Consider the following 18,672-nt stretch of genomic DNA (forward strand, 5'->3'; position numbering starts at 1 on the left):
ACCGCGGTGTCAGACAATTCACTTTTCACACCTGCAGCCCCTAGAGCCGCCCGGAACCCAGAGGCGACAGACTCGGTGTTTATTTTCTGCCCGGAGTCAGTGTTCCCTGAGTCACCACAAGCGCTGCAGGAGCCGGTGGCACCGTGGTGACACTGTGGTGGCACCGTGGTGGCACCGACGGTGGCACCGGTGAGAGCGTGGCAGGCTCAGGGCACGGGGAAAGCCAGGCAGGGTCTGGCTGTGCCCCGGAGCCCCTGAGCAGGCACTCGCCTGCCCGGGATTTATTTCATTTCATTTCTTTGAAGCCTTTGGGGGCAGGATCTGAACGCGTCCCGCGGGAATCCTGCACCCCGCTGACCCTGCACCCCCCTCAGGGCTTGGGGGTCGGGAGGTGGGGGTGCCCTGCTGCCCCCAGCCCCAGGGCAGCACCAGCCGTGCTCCTGCCCCTCGTGTGGGTGCACAGGGCTCTGCACGGCTGCCCTGCCTTGGCACGGCTGCCCTGCCTTGGCACGGCTCCCCTGCCTTGGCACGGCTCCCCTGCCTTGGCACGGCTGCCAGGCTGCGGGGCACGGATCCACACAGGAATATTCCCGGTGGGAAGCTCTGCTCCTGCCTGGGGAGGAGGAGGAGGAGGAGGAGGAGGAGGAGGAGGCTGGGCTGGCTTTGCAGCAGGTGCTGCTCAGCTTTGCCACCCTCTGTTTGTATCTCCAAGCTGGAGACGTTTCCAGGGCTGCACGAACCCGGAGCAGAGACCTGCACCCAGAACTGGGCCTGGCTCGGGACCGAGGGCCCCGATGCTGCCAAGGAATTTGCTCAGAACATTCCACGTTTTGCTTGGAAGCAGGAGCCCCCTCCCAGTGTGCTGTAAGCGCTCCAGTTGCTACACGGGGATTGTTTTTTATAGCAACATCTCCAAGGCCTCAGCCTCCTTATCCCCATTTTTAGAAATGCAGAAGTGAGCAAAGGGAGGTGCTGCTGCTCTCGGGAGGTCTCCAGGGGCACATCCCAGCTTCCCTGGAAGCGCCGGCCCCGGGAGCAGCCTGGGAGCGGCTCCAGCTCCGCGGGCTGCCAGCAAAGGTCAAAATCGCTGCCCTGGGGAGAGCAAAGTCTGCCAGCAGCGCCGGCAGCGAGCTGCTCGCCCGCGCCGATTGCCTGGGGATCAGCAAAGGTCGGGGCTGAGCGCTCCAGCCCTTCCCAGCCTCTTCCTTTGCTGCAGCTTGGGAGATTGTGTTGGTTTAGGCTGATCCGTGAGCGCACGGAAAAATCCCACCCAGGCTGGGGAGCAGAATTCCTGCGGCAGAGGCACGGTGCTGGCAGGGGGACAACTCCCCACCCTCGGCTGCTGGAAATCCACGGGATCCTGCTGGGCAGAAAGCTCCTTATCAGCCTTCTGCTCCTTATCAGCCAGGCCGTGCCCTCCTGTCCCTGGCACCCTCCCCTGGAAATCCCTGCTGCACCCTGGAAATCCCTGCTGTGCCTCTGGAAATCCCTGCTGCACCCCTGGAAATCCTTGCTGCACCCCTGGAAATCCCTGCTGCACCCTGGAAATCCCTGCTGCACACCTGGAAATACCTGCTGTGCCCCTGGAAATCCCTGCTGTGCCCCTGGAAATCCCTGCTGTGCCCCTGGAAATCCCTGCTGCACCCCTGGAAATCCCTGCTGCACCCTGGAAATCCCTGCTGTGCCCCTGGAAATCCCTGCTGCACCCTGGAAATCCCTGCTGCACCCCTGGCAATCCCTGCTGCACCCTGGCAATCCCTGCTGCACCCTGGCAATCCCTGCTGCACCTCTGCCAATCCCTGCTGCACCCTGGAAATCTCTGCTGCACCTCTGCCAATCCCTGCTGCACCTCTGCCAATCCCTGCTGCACCTCTGCCAATCCCTGCTGCACCTCTGGAAATCCCTGCTGCACCTCTGGCAATCCCGGCTGCACCTCTGCCAATCCTTGCTGCTCCCCCGCCGCTGCCCTCTGGCCTTTCCATCTCCCTCTCCTCCCCGTTCACCTCTCCCGGCCAACTCCTGCTGCCGTGCGGCTGTGGGAGGGCTGGAGCTGCGGGCGATGCCCAGCCCGGGGTGCTGGGAGAGCTCCGAGCTTCCTCCTCCTCCTCCTCCTCCTCCTCCTCCTCCGCGTCCCCTGCGGCGCTCAGCCCGGTCAGGTGCTGTTCCCAGAGCTGGGCAGTCGCAGCTGGCAGCTCCTGCTCCCAAAAATCTGATTTTTCTGGCCTTGGATCCACTGCTTTTATGGCTCTGGATCCCCTCTGGGCTCGGCAGCTCCTGCTCCCAAAACTCCGATTTTCTGGCTCTGGATCTGCTCTGGGCTCGGCAGCTCCTGCTCCCAAAAACTCTGATTTTCTGGCTCCGGATCTGCTCTGGGCTCGGCAGCTCCTGCTCCCAAAACTCCGATTTTCTGGCTCTGGATCCGCTCTGGGCTCCTCCGGGAAGGGTCACTGCAGTTTACCCCGGGACCTGCAGCTCCTTGCTGTGGCTCAGGCTCAGGGCAGGGCTGGGGAGACCTCCCAGCTCCCCCAGGAGAGGAGGAATTGCTGCTCCTGCCTCTGTCCCTGCCGTGGCTCCGGGCAGGGCTCCTGATTTCTGCTTTGTGCTGCCTCCCTGCCACTTGGCCTGGGAGAAGAAATGACCCAGGAGAGGCAGCGCAGGGCCTGGAGGAAGCGGGGCCTGGGCCCGGAGCAGACGAGAGCTGCTGCAGGAGCTGCTGCAGGAGCTGCTGCAGGAGCTGCCCGAGCAAACACAGTGCACCTCTTCCAGCACTGCAGCTCATCCAGCTGTGCAGCTCCCCCAGCTGTGCAGCTCCCCCATCCCTGCCCTGGCACCCGGAGGCTTTTCCCCATTTGTGGCTGACTCCACTCCCTGTCCCAGGGTTCTGTCCCTGCCCATCCTGCCCGGGACAGGAATTCAGCATTCCAACTTTTCCATCTGCCCCCCCAGCCAGTATTGACCCAGAGCCCTGGAGGGAGGGGAGGGGAGGGGGATGCTCCTCAGGGCCCATCCCGGGGGGATTTTGTGTCCCACAGCCCCGGGCACTTCTCCTCCCACCCTGAGGGATGCTGAGAGAAGATCCAGCGGCTCCTTGTCCCCATCCAGCGCGGGGCTGGGTCCTTCCAGGGCAGGGGCAGATTTCCAGTTCCCAATTAGGGTCATTAAGGAGCGCTCATGGGGCTGGAGCCCTGAGCAGCGGGGTCAGCCCCCCAACATCCTGTTGCCAGGGGCAGTTCCAGAGGGGAAGGGACCTTGCCGGGCTGCTCCTGGCACAAAACCTGAGCGAGGGCCGTGGCCGCTCCTCCTGGCTCCATTTGCCAGCGTCCCCAAGGAAAAGGTGCAGAGGGAAGAGCCTTTTCCCTTTTCCCTCGGGCTCATCCCGGAGATCCACGCGGGGAGGGGGCCGGGGTTTGGATAACCTGCCTCATTAGCGGCTGGATGACATCATTATCTCGCATTAGCCACACTCTTCCAGAGGTAATTGGGGAGCCTCTGGAATGGCCCCGTGACCTTTAATGAATGCAGCGAGGCCTTTTCCTTGCGCGGCTCCTCTCCAGCAGCTGCTTCTCGTTAAGATGCCGGAGCGGGGAGCCTTGCTGCCGCGCCGGGAGTTCTGAGCCCCTCTGCCCCGGGGGAGGAATTAAAAAGGTGCAGGAGCAGCCTCAGCTGCTGCCTGATCGCCCCGGCCCCTTTCCAGCAGCCCCGCGCTGGCTCCAGGCGCTGCCTGGCCAATTAATTACCCCGAGCTGATGAGCCCAGCCCGGGCTGCCAGCGGGGCTCTGGGAAAGGGGCTGGGGAAGCGGCAGGGAGACGCGGGACTTGGCTTGGAAAAGGAAGAATTTGGGGAGAAATGTTGGGTGGGGAGGCCCTGGCACGGCTCTGCCCTGGCACGGCTCTGCCCCATCCCTGGCACGGCTCTGCCCTGGCACGGCTCTGCCCTGGCACGGCTCTGCCCCATCCCTGGCACGGCTCTGCCCTGGCACGGCTCTGCCCATCCCTGGCAGCGCCCAAGGCCGGGTTGCAGGGGCTCGGAGCAGCCTGGGCCGGTGGAAGTTGTCCCTGCCCATGGCAGAGGGTGGGACTGAGCCTTTTTCCAGCCCAAACCATCCCAGGATTCCCGGATTTGGCCCAGCTCTGCGTTTTCCCCTCTGCTGCTCTGCCTCGGCTGCGGGGAGCCCCGAGGCACCGGAATGAAGAATCCAAACTCGTTCCAGCGCTGCAATCCCAGCTCTGCTCCGAAACTCTGCAAAAACCCCAACCCGAGAGGCCGGGGCTGCCCGGGACCCTCTGCGGGTTTGTGTTCCAAGTGTGGGAGCAAAGCGAAGGAAGCTCTGCTCAGACCGGACCTGTTCCCTCCCAGGCGAGCGGCGGATTTGGGATTTCGGGCTCAGGGAGCGGCGTGAGCCCGGAGCACCCCCGAGCATTCACCGCTCCCGTGCCCGGGCAGTGCCCGCTGGAACCGGGACTTTCCCTCCTCCCGCCGCAGCTCGGGAGATCCCCAACCCCTGCCCGTTCTGCGCACCCCAGGCCCTGTTTTGGGATTCCCGCAGACTCGCTCCGCCCGTGCGGAGGTGAAAAATCCCGGGACAGCGCTGACTTGGTGGCTGGAAGTGACATCTAGTGGAAACGGCAGGAAAAGGAGCGCCCGGGTGAAACCCTGATCCCGCCGCGCTCGGGGGAAAACATCTTCCTGCGAGCTGGAAAAGAGCCCAGAGGCCTCTTTTCAGGACTTAAAAAAAATATAGAATAAATAGAGTGACAGGGGAATAATAATACGGATTAATAATAGAATAGAATAAAGCAAATCAAGAGACTAAAGAGAACGGCAGGGACAGGGCAGAGGTCCCCAGGCCCCACCGCTGCTGTCCCCAAGCACCGCAGCCACCCGGGCCCGCTGTGCCCAGAGCCACAGAATCACGGAAGGGGTTGGCTTGGAGGAACTTCAGAGTTCACCCAGTGCCACCCGTGCCACCTTCCACTGCTCCAGGCTGCTGTGAGCCCTGTCCAGCGTGCCTGGGACATTCTCCTGCCCCTGGCACTGCCACCCTCCCGTCCCTGCCACCCCTGTCCTGTCACTGCCACTCCTGCCCTGGCACTGCCACCCCTCTCCTGTCACTGCCACCCCTCTCCTGCCCCTGCCACTCCTGCCCTGGCACTGCCACCCCTGCCCGGCCCGGGGCTGCTCCCGGGCGGGCGCAGCCGAATTTTGGCAGGAACGTGGCCCGGCCGGGCTCGGATCAGCCGCGCCGAGCTCGGGAGCGCCTGGCGCGGGTTCAGGGATTTCGGGCTGGGCTCCAGCCAGCCCAGCGTGACCTTCGAGAGCCGCCGCGGCTCGGGGAGCGGGGCTGGAGCTGGAACAGAGCCCGGGCAGCGAGTTTCGGGCAAAAACCCCTAAAACAAACAAAGTGGAAGGGTTTGGGCCGGTGCGGTGCTCCGGGGGCGGTGACCGCGGCTCACCCGCAGCAGAAGCGGGCGGCTGCTCGCGGCTCCGCCGGCTCCGAGGCTCGCTGCGCGGTTAACCCTTTCCTCAGCACGCTGCTCTTCCTCCCAGGCGTTGCCTGCCGCATCCCAGCTGCTGTTTGTGCCAGGGAGGTGCCCTGAGCGTTCCCCGATTCCCGCTGAGCTGTCCCCCCGGCAGGCTGGACCCGCGGGAGTTTTGGGGAGGAAGGAATGGATCGGACCGGGGCAGATCGCGGCGGGGGAGGGCAGGGAGAGCTCAGGACGAGGGTCCAGGGACAGCCACGGACACGCGAGGCCTCTGCTGTCGGTGCCCATCCAGCTGAACTGCAGGAGGAGTGAGAAAAGAACCTCAAATAAACCCCTCTGTCCCGGCACGCAGCAAGGCTCTCTTGCTCCTGAAGCTGTGGACAGATTTCTTTTTCCATTCTGCTTTATTTTTTTTTTTTTTCCCACTGCTTTTCCTGCAATCTCTCCCTTCCTGCCCTGCTGCACAGCATGCGATGGGTGTAGATCAGGGCAGGGAGGATCTTCCTAATCAAACCCACATTTCTCTGCATTGTCTGGGCTGTCTCACGGGGAATTCAGCCAAGCCCCCACACCCGTGATGTTTCAGTGCTGCTTTGAAAAGCTGCACAAAGGTAGAATTTTCCCCAGCGGAGTTTCTTGGGTAGGAAGGGAATTATTCCAATTTTTCCATATTGAGAATATTCCCATTATTCCATTCCTGAGAGCTCCTTTCCCAGACTGAGGTTCCTTTGCAGTGGGAGTGGCGAGTGCTGAGCCTGGAGGTGTCTCCATCCCAAGGGAAGTGCCCTCCACGGCATTCCCAGCTTTCCTGCCCTTTCCCTGCCCTTGATGCTGGCTGTGTCTCCCACGCTGTGCCCCACCAGGCACGGGGGGGCCCATCTGCTGCTTTATTTCGGGCCCTTCTCTCGTGACAGGTTGACATTGGTTATTTATATCACGTCCTCAATCCCACAGCGTCGCTCCTGGAGGTGCTGGGTGCCATCCACAGGACGGGGCTGGAGCAGCCCTGCAGCATCCCGGGATCATCCCAGAATCATCCCAGGATCATCCCAGAATCATCCCAGAATCATGCCAGCTCCATCCCAGCATCCGTGTGCCTCTGGCTGCCAGCCCTGGCTGCTGCCTCTGTCCCCTCCCTCCTCCCTGCTGCTTTGCAGGCTGAATTTAAGGGTTTCTGAGTTTAAGGGTTTCTCAGTTTAAGGGTTTCTCAGTTTAAGGGTTTCTGAGTTTAAGGGTTTCTGAGTTTAAGGGTTTCTCAGTTTAAGGGTGTCTCAGTTTAAGGGTGTCTCAGTTTAAGGGTGTCTCAGTTTAAGGGTTTCTGAGTTTAAGGGTTTCAGAGTTTAGGGGTTTCTCAGTTTAAGGGTTTCTCAGATTAAGGGTTTCTCAGTTTAGGGGTTTCTCAGTTTAAGGGTGTCTCAGTTTAAGGGTTTCTCAGTTTAAGGGTTTCTCAGTTTAAGGGTGTCTCAGTTTAAGGGTTTCTGATTTTAGGGGTTTCAGAGTTTAGGGGTTTCTCAGTTTAAGGGTTTCTCAGTTTAAGGGTGTCTCAGTTTAAGGGTGTCTCAGTTTAAGGGTGTCTCAGTTTAAGGGTTTCTGATTTTAGGGGTTTCAGAGTTCAAGGGTTTCAGAGTTTAGGGGTTTCTCAGTTTAAGGGTGTCTCAGTTTAAGGTTTCCCTGGCTCAGGCCCGGCTCAAAGGAAAGGAAGTCGGCTGAGCCAAGACGAGGAAACCGCTCGGCTTCCCCTCGGGCTGCGAGGGGAGCGGGGAGGTCGGGGACGGGCTGGGGAGGAGGAGCAGCTCTTCCCCCGGCTGTCCCGGGCCGGACCGGGCTGCGAGTCCCGGGCGGGGTTTCCTGCGGCTGCTGCGGGGCTGTGCGGGGCTGTGCGGGGGTGCAGAGCCCGGGGGACCCAGCCCTTGTGGGACCCCCAAAGACGTGCAGGGGTCCCATCCCTTGTGGCACCCCGGGGGATGCAGGGGTCCCAGCCCTTGTGGCACCCCGGGGTGCAGAGCCCGGGGGTCCCTCTCCGCTCCCGCAGTGTCCCAGCCCCGTCACGGCCGTGTCCCGCCGCCGTGTCCCGGTGCCGGGGGGCGGCCGGAGCCTCGGGGCCGTGCTGGGGCAGCGGGGCCGGTCCGGGGCTCGCTCTCCCAGCCCCGTCCCGCAGGCAGCTCCTCCAGCGCTGCTATTCCTGGGACGGGGAGGAGGAGGAAGGTGGGAGGAAGGCTCGGGGCTCGTGGGAGCTGAGGGTTATTTTTGGCTCGGCTTCGTGACCTGCCGGGCCACCCTTGGCCGCTCCCCCTGCCAGCTCCCCCCGAGCCCCTGCCCACGGCTCCCGCAGCACGAGGCGCGGGTGGCCCTGGGTGCCACCGGGCCAGCCAGGTTTGTCACAAGGTTGTGGAGCTGGCCGTGACCTCCTGATGCCACCGCCCCGGGCAGGCCGGCAGGAAATGCGCCGGCAGTGCCCTAAATAGGTGAACCCTGCCCCGAGGGGATTTTGTGTCACCCTGGAGAGGGTGGCTGAGGCAAAGGAGCGGCGGAAAGGACAGACACCGCCAGCCAGGGGTGCCGAAGGCTGGCAGCCCCGTGGCCTGTCCCCTTCCCCGTGGAGTGACCCCAGAAGGGAGCAGGGCCACCAGGGGTGGTCCCGGTGCCCCCGGTCGCGGCTGTGGCGCAGTCACACGTGGGTGCCACCCTGGCACGTCCCCCGCAGTTCTATATATGGGCTGCCCTCTCCGGCCGGTGGCACCGGGATCTCAAGTGACAGCGGGGAGGGACGGGGGGACTATTTTTAGCCCCTGAATGGATCTGAGCCGGAGCCGGGCTCTGCCCCCGGCCAGGGGACGGCATCATGTTGTGCTGGGAGGGCTCTCCTGCGGGGCTGCGCGAATGGCTCCATCCCCGCCCGGGGCTGGGGGACAGGTAGGACGGCCTTTGTCACCTCCCGGGCCTTTGTCCCCTCCCGCTGCTCCCGCTGCCGCATGCCCCGGGCTGTGCTGCTGCCAGGCTGGGCGGGCTCGGGGTGCTCGGGGCTTGGGGACGCTCGGGACATCCCCGCCGGGTTTAGGGGGGCTTGTAGGCAAAACGGGTAGGAAAGGGGGGTGTGGGGTGTGATGCTGCTGTGGAGAGAATCCCAAACCTTTGCAGCTCTGGGGAGCACCCCAAAGCCCCAGTGCAGCCCTGGGGACAATCCCAAACTCTTTGTGCAGCCCTGGGGACAATCCCAAAGCCCCTGTGCAGCTCTGGGGACAATCCCAAAGCCCCTGTGCAGCTCTGGGGAGCACCCCAAAGCCCCAGTGCAGCCCTGGGGACAATCCCAAAGCCCCTGTGCAGCTCTGGGGACAATCCCAAAGCCCCTGTGCAGCCCTGGGGACAATCCCAAAGCCCCTGTGCAGCTCTGGGGACAATCCCAAAGCCCCAGTGCAGCCCTGGGGACAATCCCAAAGCCCCTGTGCAGCTCTGGGGACAATCCCAAAGCCCCTGTGCAGCTCTGGGGACAATCCCAAAGCCCCAGTGCAGCCCTGGGGACAATCCCAAACTCTTTGTGCAGCCCTGGGGACAATCCCAAAGCCCCTGTGCAGCTCTGGGGACAATCCCAAAGCCCCAGTGCAGCCCTGGGGACAATCCCAAACTCTTTGTGCAGCCCTGGGGACAATCCCAAAGCCCCTGTGCAGCTCTGGGGACAATCCCAAAGCCCCAGTGCAGCCCTGGGGACAATCCCAAACTCTTTGTGCAGCCCTGGGGACAATCCCAAACTCTTTGTGCAGCCCTGGGGACAATCCCAAAGCCCCTGTGCAGCTCTGGGGACAATCCCAAAGCCCCAGTGCAGCTCTGGGACAATTCCAAAGCCCCTGTGCAGCTGTGGGGACAATCCCAAAGTCTTTGTGCAGCTCTGGGACAATCCCAAAGCCCCAGTGCAGCCCTGGGACAATCCCAAAGCCCCTGTGAAGCTCTGGGACAATCCCAAAGCCCCTGTGCAGCTCTGGGGAGCAGAGGCAGCGGGGACCGGAGGGGTGGCAGTGGCTTCTCCCACTGCTGGCTGGCTCATGCTCCTGCTGAGGTCGCCAGGGGCCGGGATTTCCAGCTGGAAACGGGCGAGGATGAGCAGATGGAAGGGAGGACGTGGGAGGAAGGGCCGGGGGCACGCAGCCCTGCCTGACGCGCGGCCGCTCCCCTGCGCAGGCATGGATAACTTCGAGTACAGCATCCAGCTGAACGACCGCGAGTGGGCCGAGTTCCTGCGGGCGTCCGAGGAGTGCAGCCTGGCGCCGGCCTCGCTGGCCACGGCCGAGGAGCAGAGCCTCAGTGACATTGAGCCCGGGGACGGCCGGGGCCGGGACCGTCCCCGCGGCACGGCCGGCGTGCCCGCAGCGCGGCCGGGCACCGAGCCAGCGCCGGGCACGGCCGGCCCGGCCCCTCGCGGGGACACCGGCGACACCGGCGAGCGCGGGCACGGCTCGGCGCCGCTGGCGGGCAGCGAGGACGAAGCGGAGCGGGGCTCGGCGGGCACGTTCCCGTGCCCGGCGGCCGCTGCCATGCCCAGCGCCCAGCGGAGGCTGCCGGCGCAGGGCGGCCCCGGGCAGGACGCGGCGGCCGGGGGCGGCCGGGCCGCGGAGCCCCCCGGAGCCCCCGAGCACGGCGGGGACGCGGCAGGGGGACGAGCCCCGCCGGCAGAGCCGGGAGCGGCGGCACGGCCGGCGACGGTGGCACAGCCGGAGGCTCCAGCAGCCTCTGCCCCCGCGGAGGGAGCGGCCGGGAAAAGCGCTGCCCCCGCCGGGCCCGGGCTGCGGGGACCCGCCGGGGACCCCCCGAGCCCGTCCCCGGGCGCGGGGCCCAGGCTGGCACCGGAGGAGGAGAAGGCGGGCACGGAGCCGAGCTCCCCGGGCGGATCCCCCGGCGTGGTGCGGCCCAAGGTGCCGGCGCAGCCCAGGAAGAGCCGCAAGCAGCGCGGAGCCGGCGGCCCCGAGGGGGACAGGGACCCCGCGGCGGCTGCCGCCGGGAAGGCACCTCCGGGCTCCCCGGTGTCCCCTCGGAAGGGCAGAGGGAAGGACAAGGCGGCCAAGGCAGCGCTGGCGAGGCTGGGCAGCGAGGAGGCGGCGGAGAACAAGCGGGCGCTGCCCGGCCCCGGCGCGGACGGCGGCGATGCCCCAAAGCCGCGGGGGAAGGAGCCGGGGGCGCAGGGCCCCGCGAAGGCGAAGGCCACCAAGCCCCCAAAGGCAGGGCAGGCCGCTGGCTTGGGCGTACGTGACAGTGTCCCAGCGGTCCCTGGCGACGGAGCCGCGGCTCCTCCAGGAGAGGCGAGCCAGGAGATGCCAGGGAAGCCATTCCAGCCCGGGAACGTGGCAGAGTTCGGAGGGAATGCTGCTGAGGGGGCTGGGGGGGAGCCTGCTGCTGAGATCCCTGGAATTGCTGCTGCTGAGATCCCTGGAATTGCTGCTCCTGAGATCCCTGGAATTGCTGCTGCTGAGATTCCTGGAATTGCTGCTCCTGAGATCCCTGGAATTGCTGCTGCTGAGATTCCTGGAATTGCTGTTGGTGAGACCTCCAGGAAGTCTGGAGCTGAGATTCCCAGGAAGCCCTCAGAGACCCCTGAGGTTCCTGCAGCTGTGATTCCCAGGAAACCTGTACCCGAAAGCCCTTGGGAGCCTGCAGCTGGGATCCCCAGGACTCCTGCAGCTGGGATCCCCAAGAGTCCTACACTGGGGATCCCTTGGGAGCCTGCAACAGGGATCCCCAGGATTCCTGCAGCTGAGTTCCCCAGGATCCCTGCCGTTGAGATTCCCAGGATTCCTGCAGCTGAGTTCCCCAGGATCCCTGCCATTGAGATCCCGTGTGAGCCTGCAGCTGAGATCCCCAGGATCCCTGCCATTGAGATCCCGTGTGAGCCTTTAGGTGGGATCCCCACAGTTCCTGGGGCCAGGATCCCCACGGTTCCTGCAGTTGGGATCCCCACGGTTCCTGCAGTTGGGATCCCCACAATTCCTGCAGTTGGGATCCCCACGGTTCCTGGGGCCGGGATCCCCACGGTTCCTGGGGCCGGGATCCCTTGGGAAGCTGCGGCTGAGCTGCCCAGGGCCGTGAGCCCGCTGGGCTTTGCTGCCGGGGCCCCTGGCAAGCCCAGCTGCCTGGATGTGACCTGGCCCGAGATGTACGAGTACCTGTTCTGCGATTCCCAGGAGGAGGAGGAGCTGGGCAGCTCCCTGGAGGGCCGCAAATCCCCCTTGCAGGGGGAGATCTCCTGGCCGGAACTCTACGAGTATTTTTTCACCGAGCCAGAAGGAAGCAGGAAAAGAGGCAAAGCTAAAGACAGGAAAAGGAAGAAGCTGAGAGGCCTGGAGCGCCCCGGGCTGCACAAGGAGGCTCGCAGCTCCGCTCCAGGCGAGGACACCGTGGTTCTCTCAGTCCCCGACGTGTACGAACACTTCCTCCCAGAGACAGCCCCCAACAGGATGGGCTGGAGAGGGATTTTCTCTGCGGCTCCGGCCTCCGAGGTGAAGAAAGCTGTGAGGGCTTTGAGCTCCCTGCTGCAGAGGCAGGTCCAGCTGGGAGGAGGCCAAGCCTCGACCTCCCAGGCCCTGGTGCCCAGGAGATGCGGAGAGGAGCTCGCCCTGGTCCCGCTGGGAGGAGCCCAGGTGTGGCCAGAAGATGCAGACGGGGCCGTGGCACTGAGAGGTAAATGCTGTGTCCCCCGCAGGGACACGTCCCAGGCTGTGTCCCCCTGGCTGTCCTTTGGGTGCTCCCTCTGTCCCCCGGGCTTCTCCCTTGGGATGCTCCTCTCTGTCCCGTGCCAAAGCCAGTGCTCCTGGCCAGGTCCCCCACATGGGCAGGGAATGTGGGACTGTAAAACCCACCCTGAGCAGAAAAACATCCCCTGGAGACCTCAGAGGTCACCTGAACATTGCCTGTTCCCGGGGCGGGTGGGAGAAATGGGAATAAAGGGGAGGTTTGATCCACCAGGACAGGCAGGGGGTTGTCTGTGAGCTTCAAAGATGCTCGGAGCCTCAGAGTTAATATTAAACCCAAACAATGAGGGAGCCATCCCACAGGGAGCCTCAACCTCGAGCTTCCAGTCTGTTTGCACGGAGAAAAACCCCTTTGAGGTGGTCACGGCTAATTAATAAGCCAGCTTTAATTAAAAGCCTGATCAAATGAATAGGAGCCAAAGGAACCTGGTCTCCAGCTGTTGCAGGCTGGAGCAGGGAATGCAGAGATCTCTTCATCCTGGGGGGAGGCAGGAGAGGGGTGGGATGCCCGCAGGGTGCTGAGCACTCTCGGGTGCTGTCCTGGAGCTGGGGGTGCCCGGGGACACGGGTGACAGGAAGGGACCTCGCCTGTGGCCCCAGCAATTGCTCTGTCCCAAATCTCCCCAGACCCAATTCCAGCCACCACAGCGGGCTGGGGAGACCTGCAGGGAGGCGGCGAGGCAGCCTGGGGTGGTTTGACAAACATTTCCTTGGGGTTTTTAACCAAGTGCAGGCCTGAGGGGGTGACAAATGTGCCACCGTCCTTTGGGAGCGCACAGAGCCCGAACTGACCCCTCCAGTGCCACCTCTGGTGCCAAAGCACCTTCAGGGGTGATTCCCCGGGGATTTGCTGTGTGGAGGGAGGGGTGGCAGGGGTGGCACAGAGCCCCGAGCTCGTGCTCCTCTCGTGGAGGGGTGGCAGGGGTGGCACAGAGCCCCCAAACTCGTGCTCCTCTCGCAGAGGGGTGGCAGGGGTGGCACAGAGCCCCGAGCTCGTGCTCCTCTCGTGGCAGGAGCAGCAGAGGAGCCCCGGGTGCTGAGCCACAAGGACATGTGCCTCGTCTTCTGCGCCTTCGCCTCCTGGGCCGTGAAGACATCTGACCTGCAGGCTCCGGATGCCTGGAAGACCAGTACGTGCAGTGCCCGCCCGGAGAGGGCTGGGGAGGGCTCTGGGGGACGCCTGGCAGGGAGGAAAAACGGGATATTTACACCTGCAGTGCCTGTGGGGAGCTGCAGCCTCTTCCTGCTCTTCCAAAGCTGTTTCTGAGCCTTTCCTCTCCTCTGATCCCGACTCCTGCTCACGGTTTTGTGCTTTCCCCGCAAAGCAGCTGCTGGCTGGAGCCGAGCCTGGTCCTGCTCCATCCAGCCCCTGGCAGGGCTCGGTTTGTCAGGACCTGCAGAGAGCAGGTTTAGATTCCCTCATCCCAGCAGGAGCAAAATTCCCGACAAAATTCTCACAGCAAGGGCAAGCGTGGCTGGGATCTTTTGTCCACAGCCAAAGCTGAGACGAAACCTTCATCCAGCACCAAAATTCCTGCGTTTTTCTGATGTGCTCAGAAGGTTTAACCTTCTCCCAGAAGAGGAGCCATCATCATCCTGCCCTTCCAGAGGAGAGCCCTTCCAGAGCCTGCAGAGCCCTTCCAGAGCAGCATTCCCATCACTGCCCTGCAGAGCCCTGCCATGGGAAGCAATTCCAGGATCGAAGCTTCCCGCTGCTCTGCAGGCCAGGAATGTTCCCTGCCGAGGTCAGGGAATAGCTGCTGAGCTGAGGCTGCTCGCTGCCCCCACCGGCAGCAGCTCCCGGCCTGCTCCGTCCTGCTGAGGTTTTTGGATGGAGGAGGGCCCGGAGAGGTGTGGAAAGGGGGATGCGCTCCTCTCCATCCTGCTGAGGTTTTTGGGATAGAGGAGGGCCCAGAGAGGTGTGGAAAGGGGGATGCACTCCTCTCTGTCCTGCTGAGGTTTTGGGATGGACGAGGGCCTGGAGAGGTGTGGAAAGGGGGATGCACTCCTCTCTGTCCTGCTGAGGTTTTGGGATAGAGGAGGGCCCGGAGAGGTGTGGAAAGGGGGATGCACTCCTCTCCATCCTGCTGAGGTTTTTGGGATGGAGGAGGGCCCGGAGAGGTGTGGAAAGGGGGATGCACTCCTCTCCGTCCTGCTGAGGTTTTTGGGATGGACGAGGGCCCGGAGAGGTGTGGAAAGGGGGATGCACTCCTCTCTGTCCTGCTGAGGTTTTTGGGATGGAGGAGGGCCTGGAGAGGTGTGGAAAGGGGGATGCGCTCCTCTCTGTCCTGCTGAGGTTTTGGGATGGAGGGGGATGCGCTCCTCGCTCCTCGTGCCCCGGGGTGCGATAACGAGGGGAGGGAGGCAGGAGCAGCTCCCAGCCCGGAGCTGCCCTTCTCTCCTGACAGGCTGGGTTTAAATTCCACCAGCACATAAATCAGAACCCGGTCTGCACTGAAAGTGTGAGGTCCAAAACCGTGCTTGGATTCCTGGTTTTGCTCAGGAATCAAGGGAGCTTAATGTCCCTTATAAACCAAATCGAAAACACTGTGCAAGTACAGAGTTCATGTTTCACCCCCTTTAGTGAAATCACTTTCTTGTATACTAACATTTTTTGATTTGTGGTTTTGGATATTTTCTTCTTTGGGCTGGGACCAGAAAATCCCCAGAAAATCCCCCAAATGGGATTTTTTCTTGGTGTCCTCCTGGCCCAAAGAGAAGCAGGAAATGAAGGTGCTGTCCTGAAGTCCTGGTGGGATTTTCCTGGTGTGTCTTTCTCTCACCCAAGATCAAATTTCCAAATCTGTGACTCCAACCAGTCCATGAAATCCCCATCTGGATCTGGGACTCCAACCAATCCACGAAATCTGGATCTGGGTACCCACCCCATCCACTAAATCTCCCTCTGGATCTCTGTATCCAAGCACTGCCCACTCCAGCGGAGCCTGCTGGGCATTTCCCTGCAAATTCCCTTTTTTTAGGGCGTGGAGCATCCCACGCCCGCAGCCCCCGGGGCTGGCGGTGGCCGTGGGCAGCCGGGAGCCGATTCCGTGCGCTGGGGATGCACGGCGAGGGCGGGAGGGGAGGGGAGGGAGGGGAGCGACCCCCGCGCCCCACGGAGCAGTTTGGGAGCCCAGGGCCGGGAGGAGCACCCGCAGTGACGGTGGGAACGTTCTGGGCTCTTTTCCAGTGTTCCTGGCGAGCTTTGGCACCCTCTCGGCCATCCGCTACTTCCGAAGGCAGGTCAGGGAAGGGCAGCCCCGGACTTAACCCCGGCCGGAGCCGCTGCCCGGGCCCGGGGCTTCGTTGTGGGCAGCGGGAGGAGCCTGGAGCCAGCGCCAGGAGCTTCCCCGGCCCGGCCCCGGCGGGACAGGACGGCACCGGCAGCGGGACCCTCCCGAGCTGACGGTAGGAGCGGGCAGGGCCGGCTCTGCCCTGCCCGGCGGTGATGCCCGGCGCTGCCCCGCTGGAGTCCCCGGCACAGGGAGAGGAACCTCGAGGGTGGCACGGGAGGGAGGCACTGAGGCAGCGGGGCAGCGCCCATCCCGACGAAAGAGCCGGGATGTCTCTGGAGGAGCTTCGGGAAGGGCTCGGCTGCGGCCGGGCTGGGCGGCGGCGCCGGGGGATGCAGGGACCGCCGGGGGATGCGGGAGCCGCCGGGGGATGCGGGAGCTGCCGGGGGATGCAGGGACCGCCGGGGGATGCGGGAGCGACCGGGGGATGCAGGAGCCGCCGGGGGATGCGGGAGCGACCGGGGGATGCGGGAGCGACCGGGGGATGCGGGAGCCGCCGGGGGATGCGGGAGCGACCGGGGGATGCGGGAGCGACCGGGGGATGCGGGAGCGACCGGGGGATGCAGGGACCGCCGGGGGATGCGGGAGCGACCGGGGGATGCAGGGACCGCCGGGGGATGCGGGAGCCGCCGGGGGATGCGGGAGCCACCGGGGGATGCGGGAGCCGCCGCCTCGGCGGAGCCCGGCGCTCCCGTCGCCGCTCGGATCGCTCCCGTCGCGCTCGATCTCTTGGATTTCAGCCCAAAAAGGCCCAGCTCGGTGGCAGCAGCGCGGGGATGAGGTTTCTGTCGCACGGCTCCGTCCCGGGGACAGCGGCAGGGGACGGGCGGGGGTCGCACGGGGGAAGGGGCAGCCGGGGAGGGTCCCACAGGGTGGGGAAGGGCAGCAGGGAGAGGGGCTGAGCTCGGGGAAGCCTCAGGAAAGAGGGACGGGAGGATGTTGGAGAGGAGGGAGAAGGAGGTGGGCAGGTTCGGCTGTGCCAGGCAGCAGGGAAATGTCTGACTGAATATTTCATTTATTTCCTTTCGTGCCTCCCATCCTAGAGAGGCACAACTGCCTGGGGAGACGTGGGGTGAGGGGAGGGTGGGAGCCGTGGGGCTGGGGAGCGGAATGGGATGGAATGGTTCCGCTCCCTCTCCCCAGGGCCTCCCTCCCCACTCCAGGGCATTGCTCAGGAGGGATTTGCTCCCCTCACAGCCCGGTGACAGCTCCGGTGCGGGACTGGGACCCACGGGGGCTCTGCCCTGCCTTTGTGCGGTGGCAGCAGACAGGGGGGTTCCTCGAGGTTCCTCTCCCTCTGCTGGGGGTGCCAGAGGCTCTGGGGGTGCAGGCTGGGCTGGAGGCCGGGGTGCTGCTGGCAGGAGGGCACAGCGAGGTCGGGGACGGGAGCTGGAGCTGGACAGGCTCTGCATGGCCTGGAGCAGCTGGGCATCCCTGAGGGGGCTTCTGCGAGGAGGAGAGCGGATGGAACGTGCTGGAAGCTTCTAATAAAGCTCTGTCTCATTCACTGCCTCTCTGTCCGTCCCTCTGTCTGGGGGGAGGCCTTAGGGGCTTTGCAGGAGGATAAACCACTGCCCCGCGGGGCTGTGTGGGGCCAGAGCTGCCGGAGCTGCCGGGTTTGGAGCCCTGGGGACAGAGCGGGCAGGGGCACGGGGCAGTGTCCCCGGGGCAGTGTCCCCAGTCCTGGTCCTGCCCCTCTGAGGCTGTCCCAGGGCACCAGCAGCCCCATCCCCGGATCCCTCCTGGCTCAGGAGCTCTGGGCAGCTGCTCTGAACAGATCAGGGGCAGCAGGCACGGCCTCCATCCCCCCCCTGCTGCCCCATCCCGCTGTGGAGCTGCGTCCTCAGCAGGGCTGGGAACCCCTGGGGTTAATCCTTTATCCAGGAGCTCCTGGAGCTGCTCCTCAGCTGGGAACCCCTGGGGTTAAGCCTGGCCTGAGAGATTCTCGGCTGTCCCAGGGATTGAGGATTGACCAAACCTGGGGGGGGTTTCTGGCTGACAAACCCTTGACTGAAAACACTCCTGGTGCACGGCCTGCTCCAGGGACAGGAACGGGACAGGAACGGGACAGGGATGGGGCAGGGATGGGACAGGAATGGGGCAGGGATGGGACAGGGATGGGACAGGGATGGGACAGGGAGGGGACAGGGGGCACAGTGAGGACAGTGGGGACAGTGAAGACAGGGGGACAGGGGGGACAGTGGGGACAGTGGGGACAGTGGGGACAGGGGGACAGGGGCACAGGGGGACAGGGGGACAGTGAGGACAGTGGGGACAGGGGCACAGGGGGACAGGGGGACAGTGAGGACAGTGAGGACAGGGGCACAGGGGGACAGGGGGACAGTGAGGACAGTGGGGACAGGGGCACAGGGGGACAGGGGGACAGTGACTCCTGGCTGTCCCTGAGCCGCTCCAGCAGGGAAAGGCTCGGTGCCCCCAAATTTTCCCCCACTGCCCCCTGCCCATACCCCGGGAGAGCCGGGTGCTCTGGGGTGACAGGGGTGCCCGTCTCCCTTTGCTGCCTGGTTTTTGGTGTGTGACCCTGCAGGGCAGGGCCCGGGAGGTGCCAGCAGGACTCAGCACCAGAGAGGTGCCAGCAGGTCACAGGTGCCCTCCACGCTGCCGTGATCACCCTGGCAGGAAGGAGAGCGTGGCACGAACGTTTGAGGAGCTGCAGGCTCCCAGCTGGAGCAGGAGCAGAAGGAATTGCTGAAAGGTCCTGCTGGTCTCGGGGGTCTGGGAGCCTCTGCCCCGCTCTGGGATTATTCTCCGACCTTCCCGGCTCTCCTCTGCCTCGCCGGGGATGTTTCACCCACGGCCAAAGCGGAGATGAAACCTCGCCAATTCAATATACCCAAGGATCTCTCCCGGCCAAAGCTGCCGGGGCCGAGGGGTTTTGCCCTCCCGCGGGCAGCCGGGACCTCGCGGCTGGCCCGGGCTGGGCACGGTGCCACCCTGCCTGCCGCCCCTCGCTGTGCCCGCACGTCGCTGCCCCGGCAGTGCCAGGCTGCTGGAAGAGTCAGGCAGGGGCGGCCGGGGAGCCGCGGATCCTCCAGCAGAGCCAGGGCCGCCCCCGGCCCGGAACGCCTCGGCCGCAGCAGCGCCTGCCCTGGGAATTTGGATTTTCCTTCCTGGGAATTCTCCTTCCTGGGAATTCTCCT

At 64.3% G+C, this 18,672-nt stretch overlaps 1 protein-coding gene across 2 annotated transcripts; it reads left to right on the forward strand.

Annotated features, from left to right (window-relative positions):
• Positions 1–8,072: 8,072 nt before the first annotated feature.
• PERM1 (PPARGC1 and ESRR induced regulator, muscle 1) lies at positions 8,073–17,018 on the forward strand. 2 transcript variants are annotated; one of them, XM_085558643.1, is made up of 4 exons: positions 8,073–8,397; positions 9,658–12,147; positions 13,232–13,348; positions 15,409–17,018. In XM_085558643.1, the coding sequence occupies exons 2-4, from the start codon at positions 9,660–9,662 to the stop codon at positions 15,486–15,488; spliced, it is 2,685 nt and encodes an 894-aa protein (XP_085414769.1). In that variant the 5' UTR covers positions 8,073–8,397; positions 9,658–9,659; the 3' UTR covers positions 15,489–17,018. The 2 variants fall into 2 exon arrangements, with proteins under 2 accessions (XP_085414769.1, XP_077644365.2); XM_077788239.2 differs by lacking the exon at positions 8,073–8,397 and having other exon boundaries at positions 9,420–12,147.
• Positions 17,019–18,672: the final 1,654 nt, after the last annotated feature.

This window comes from Lonchura striata, chromosome 21 (genome assembly GCF_050655825.1).
Source record: "Lonchura striata isolate lonStrDom1 chromosome 21, ASM5065582v1, whole genome shotgun sequence".
In the NCBI taxonomy this organism is placed as follows: Eukaryota; Metazoa; Chordata; class Aves; order Passeriformes; family Estrildidae; genus Lonchura; species Lonchura striata.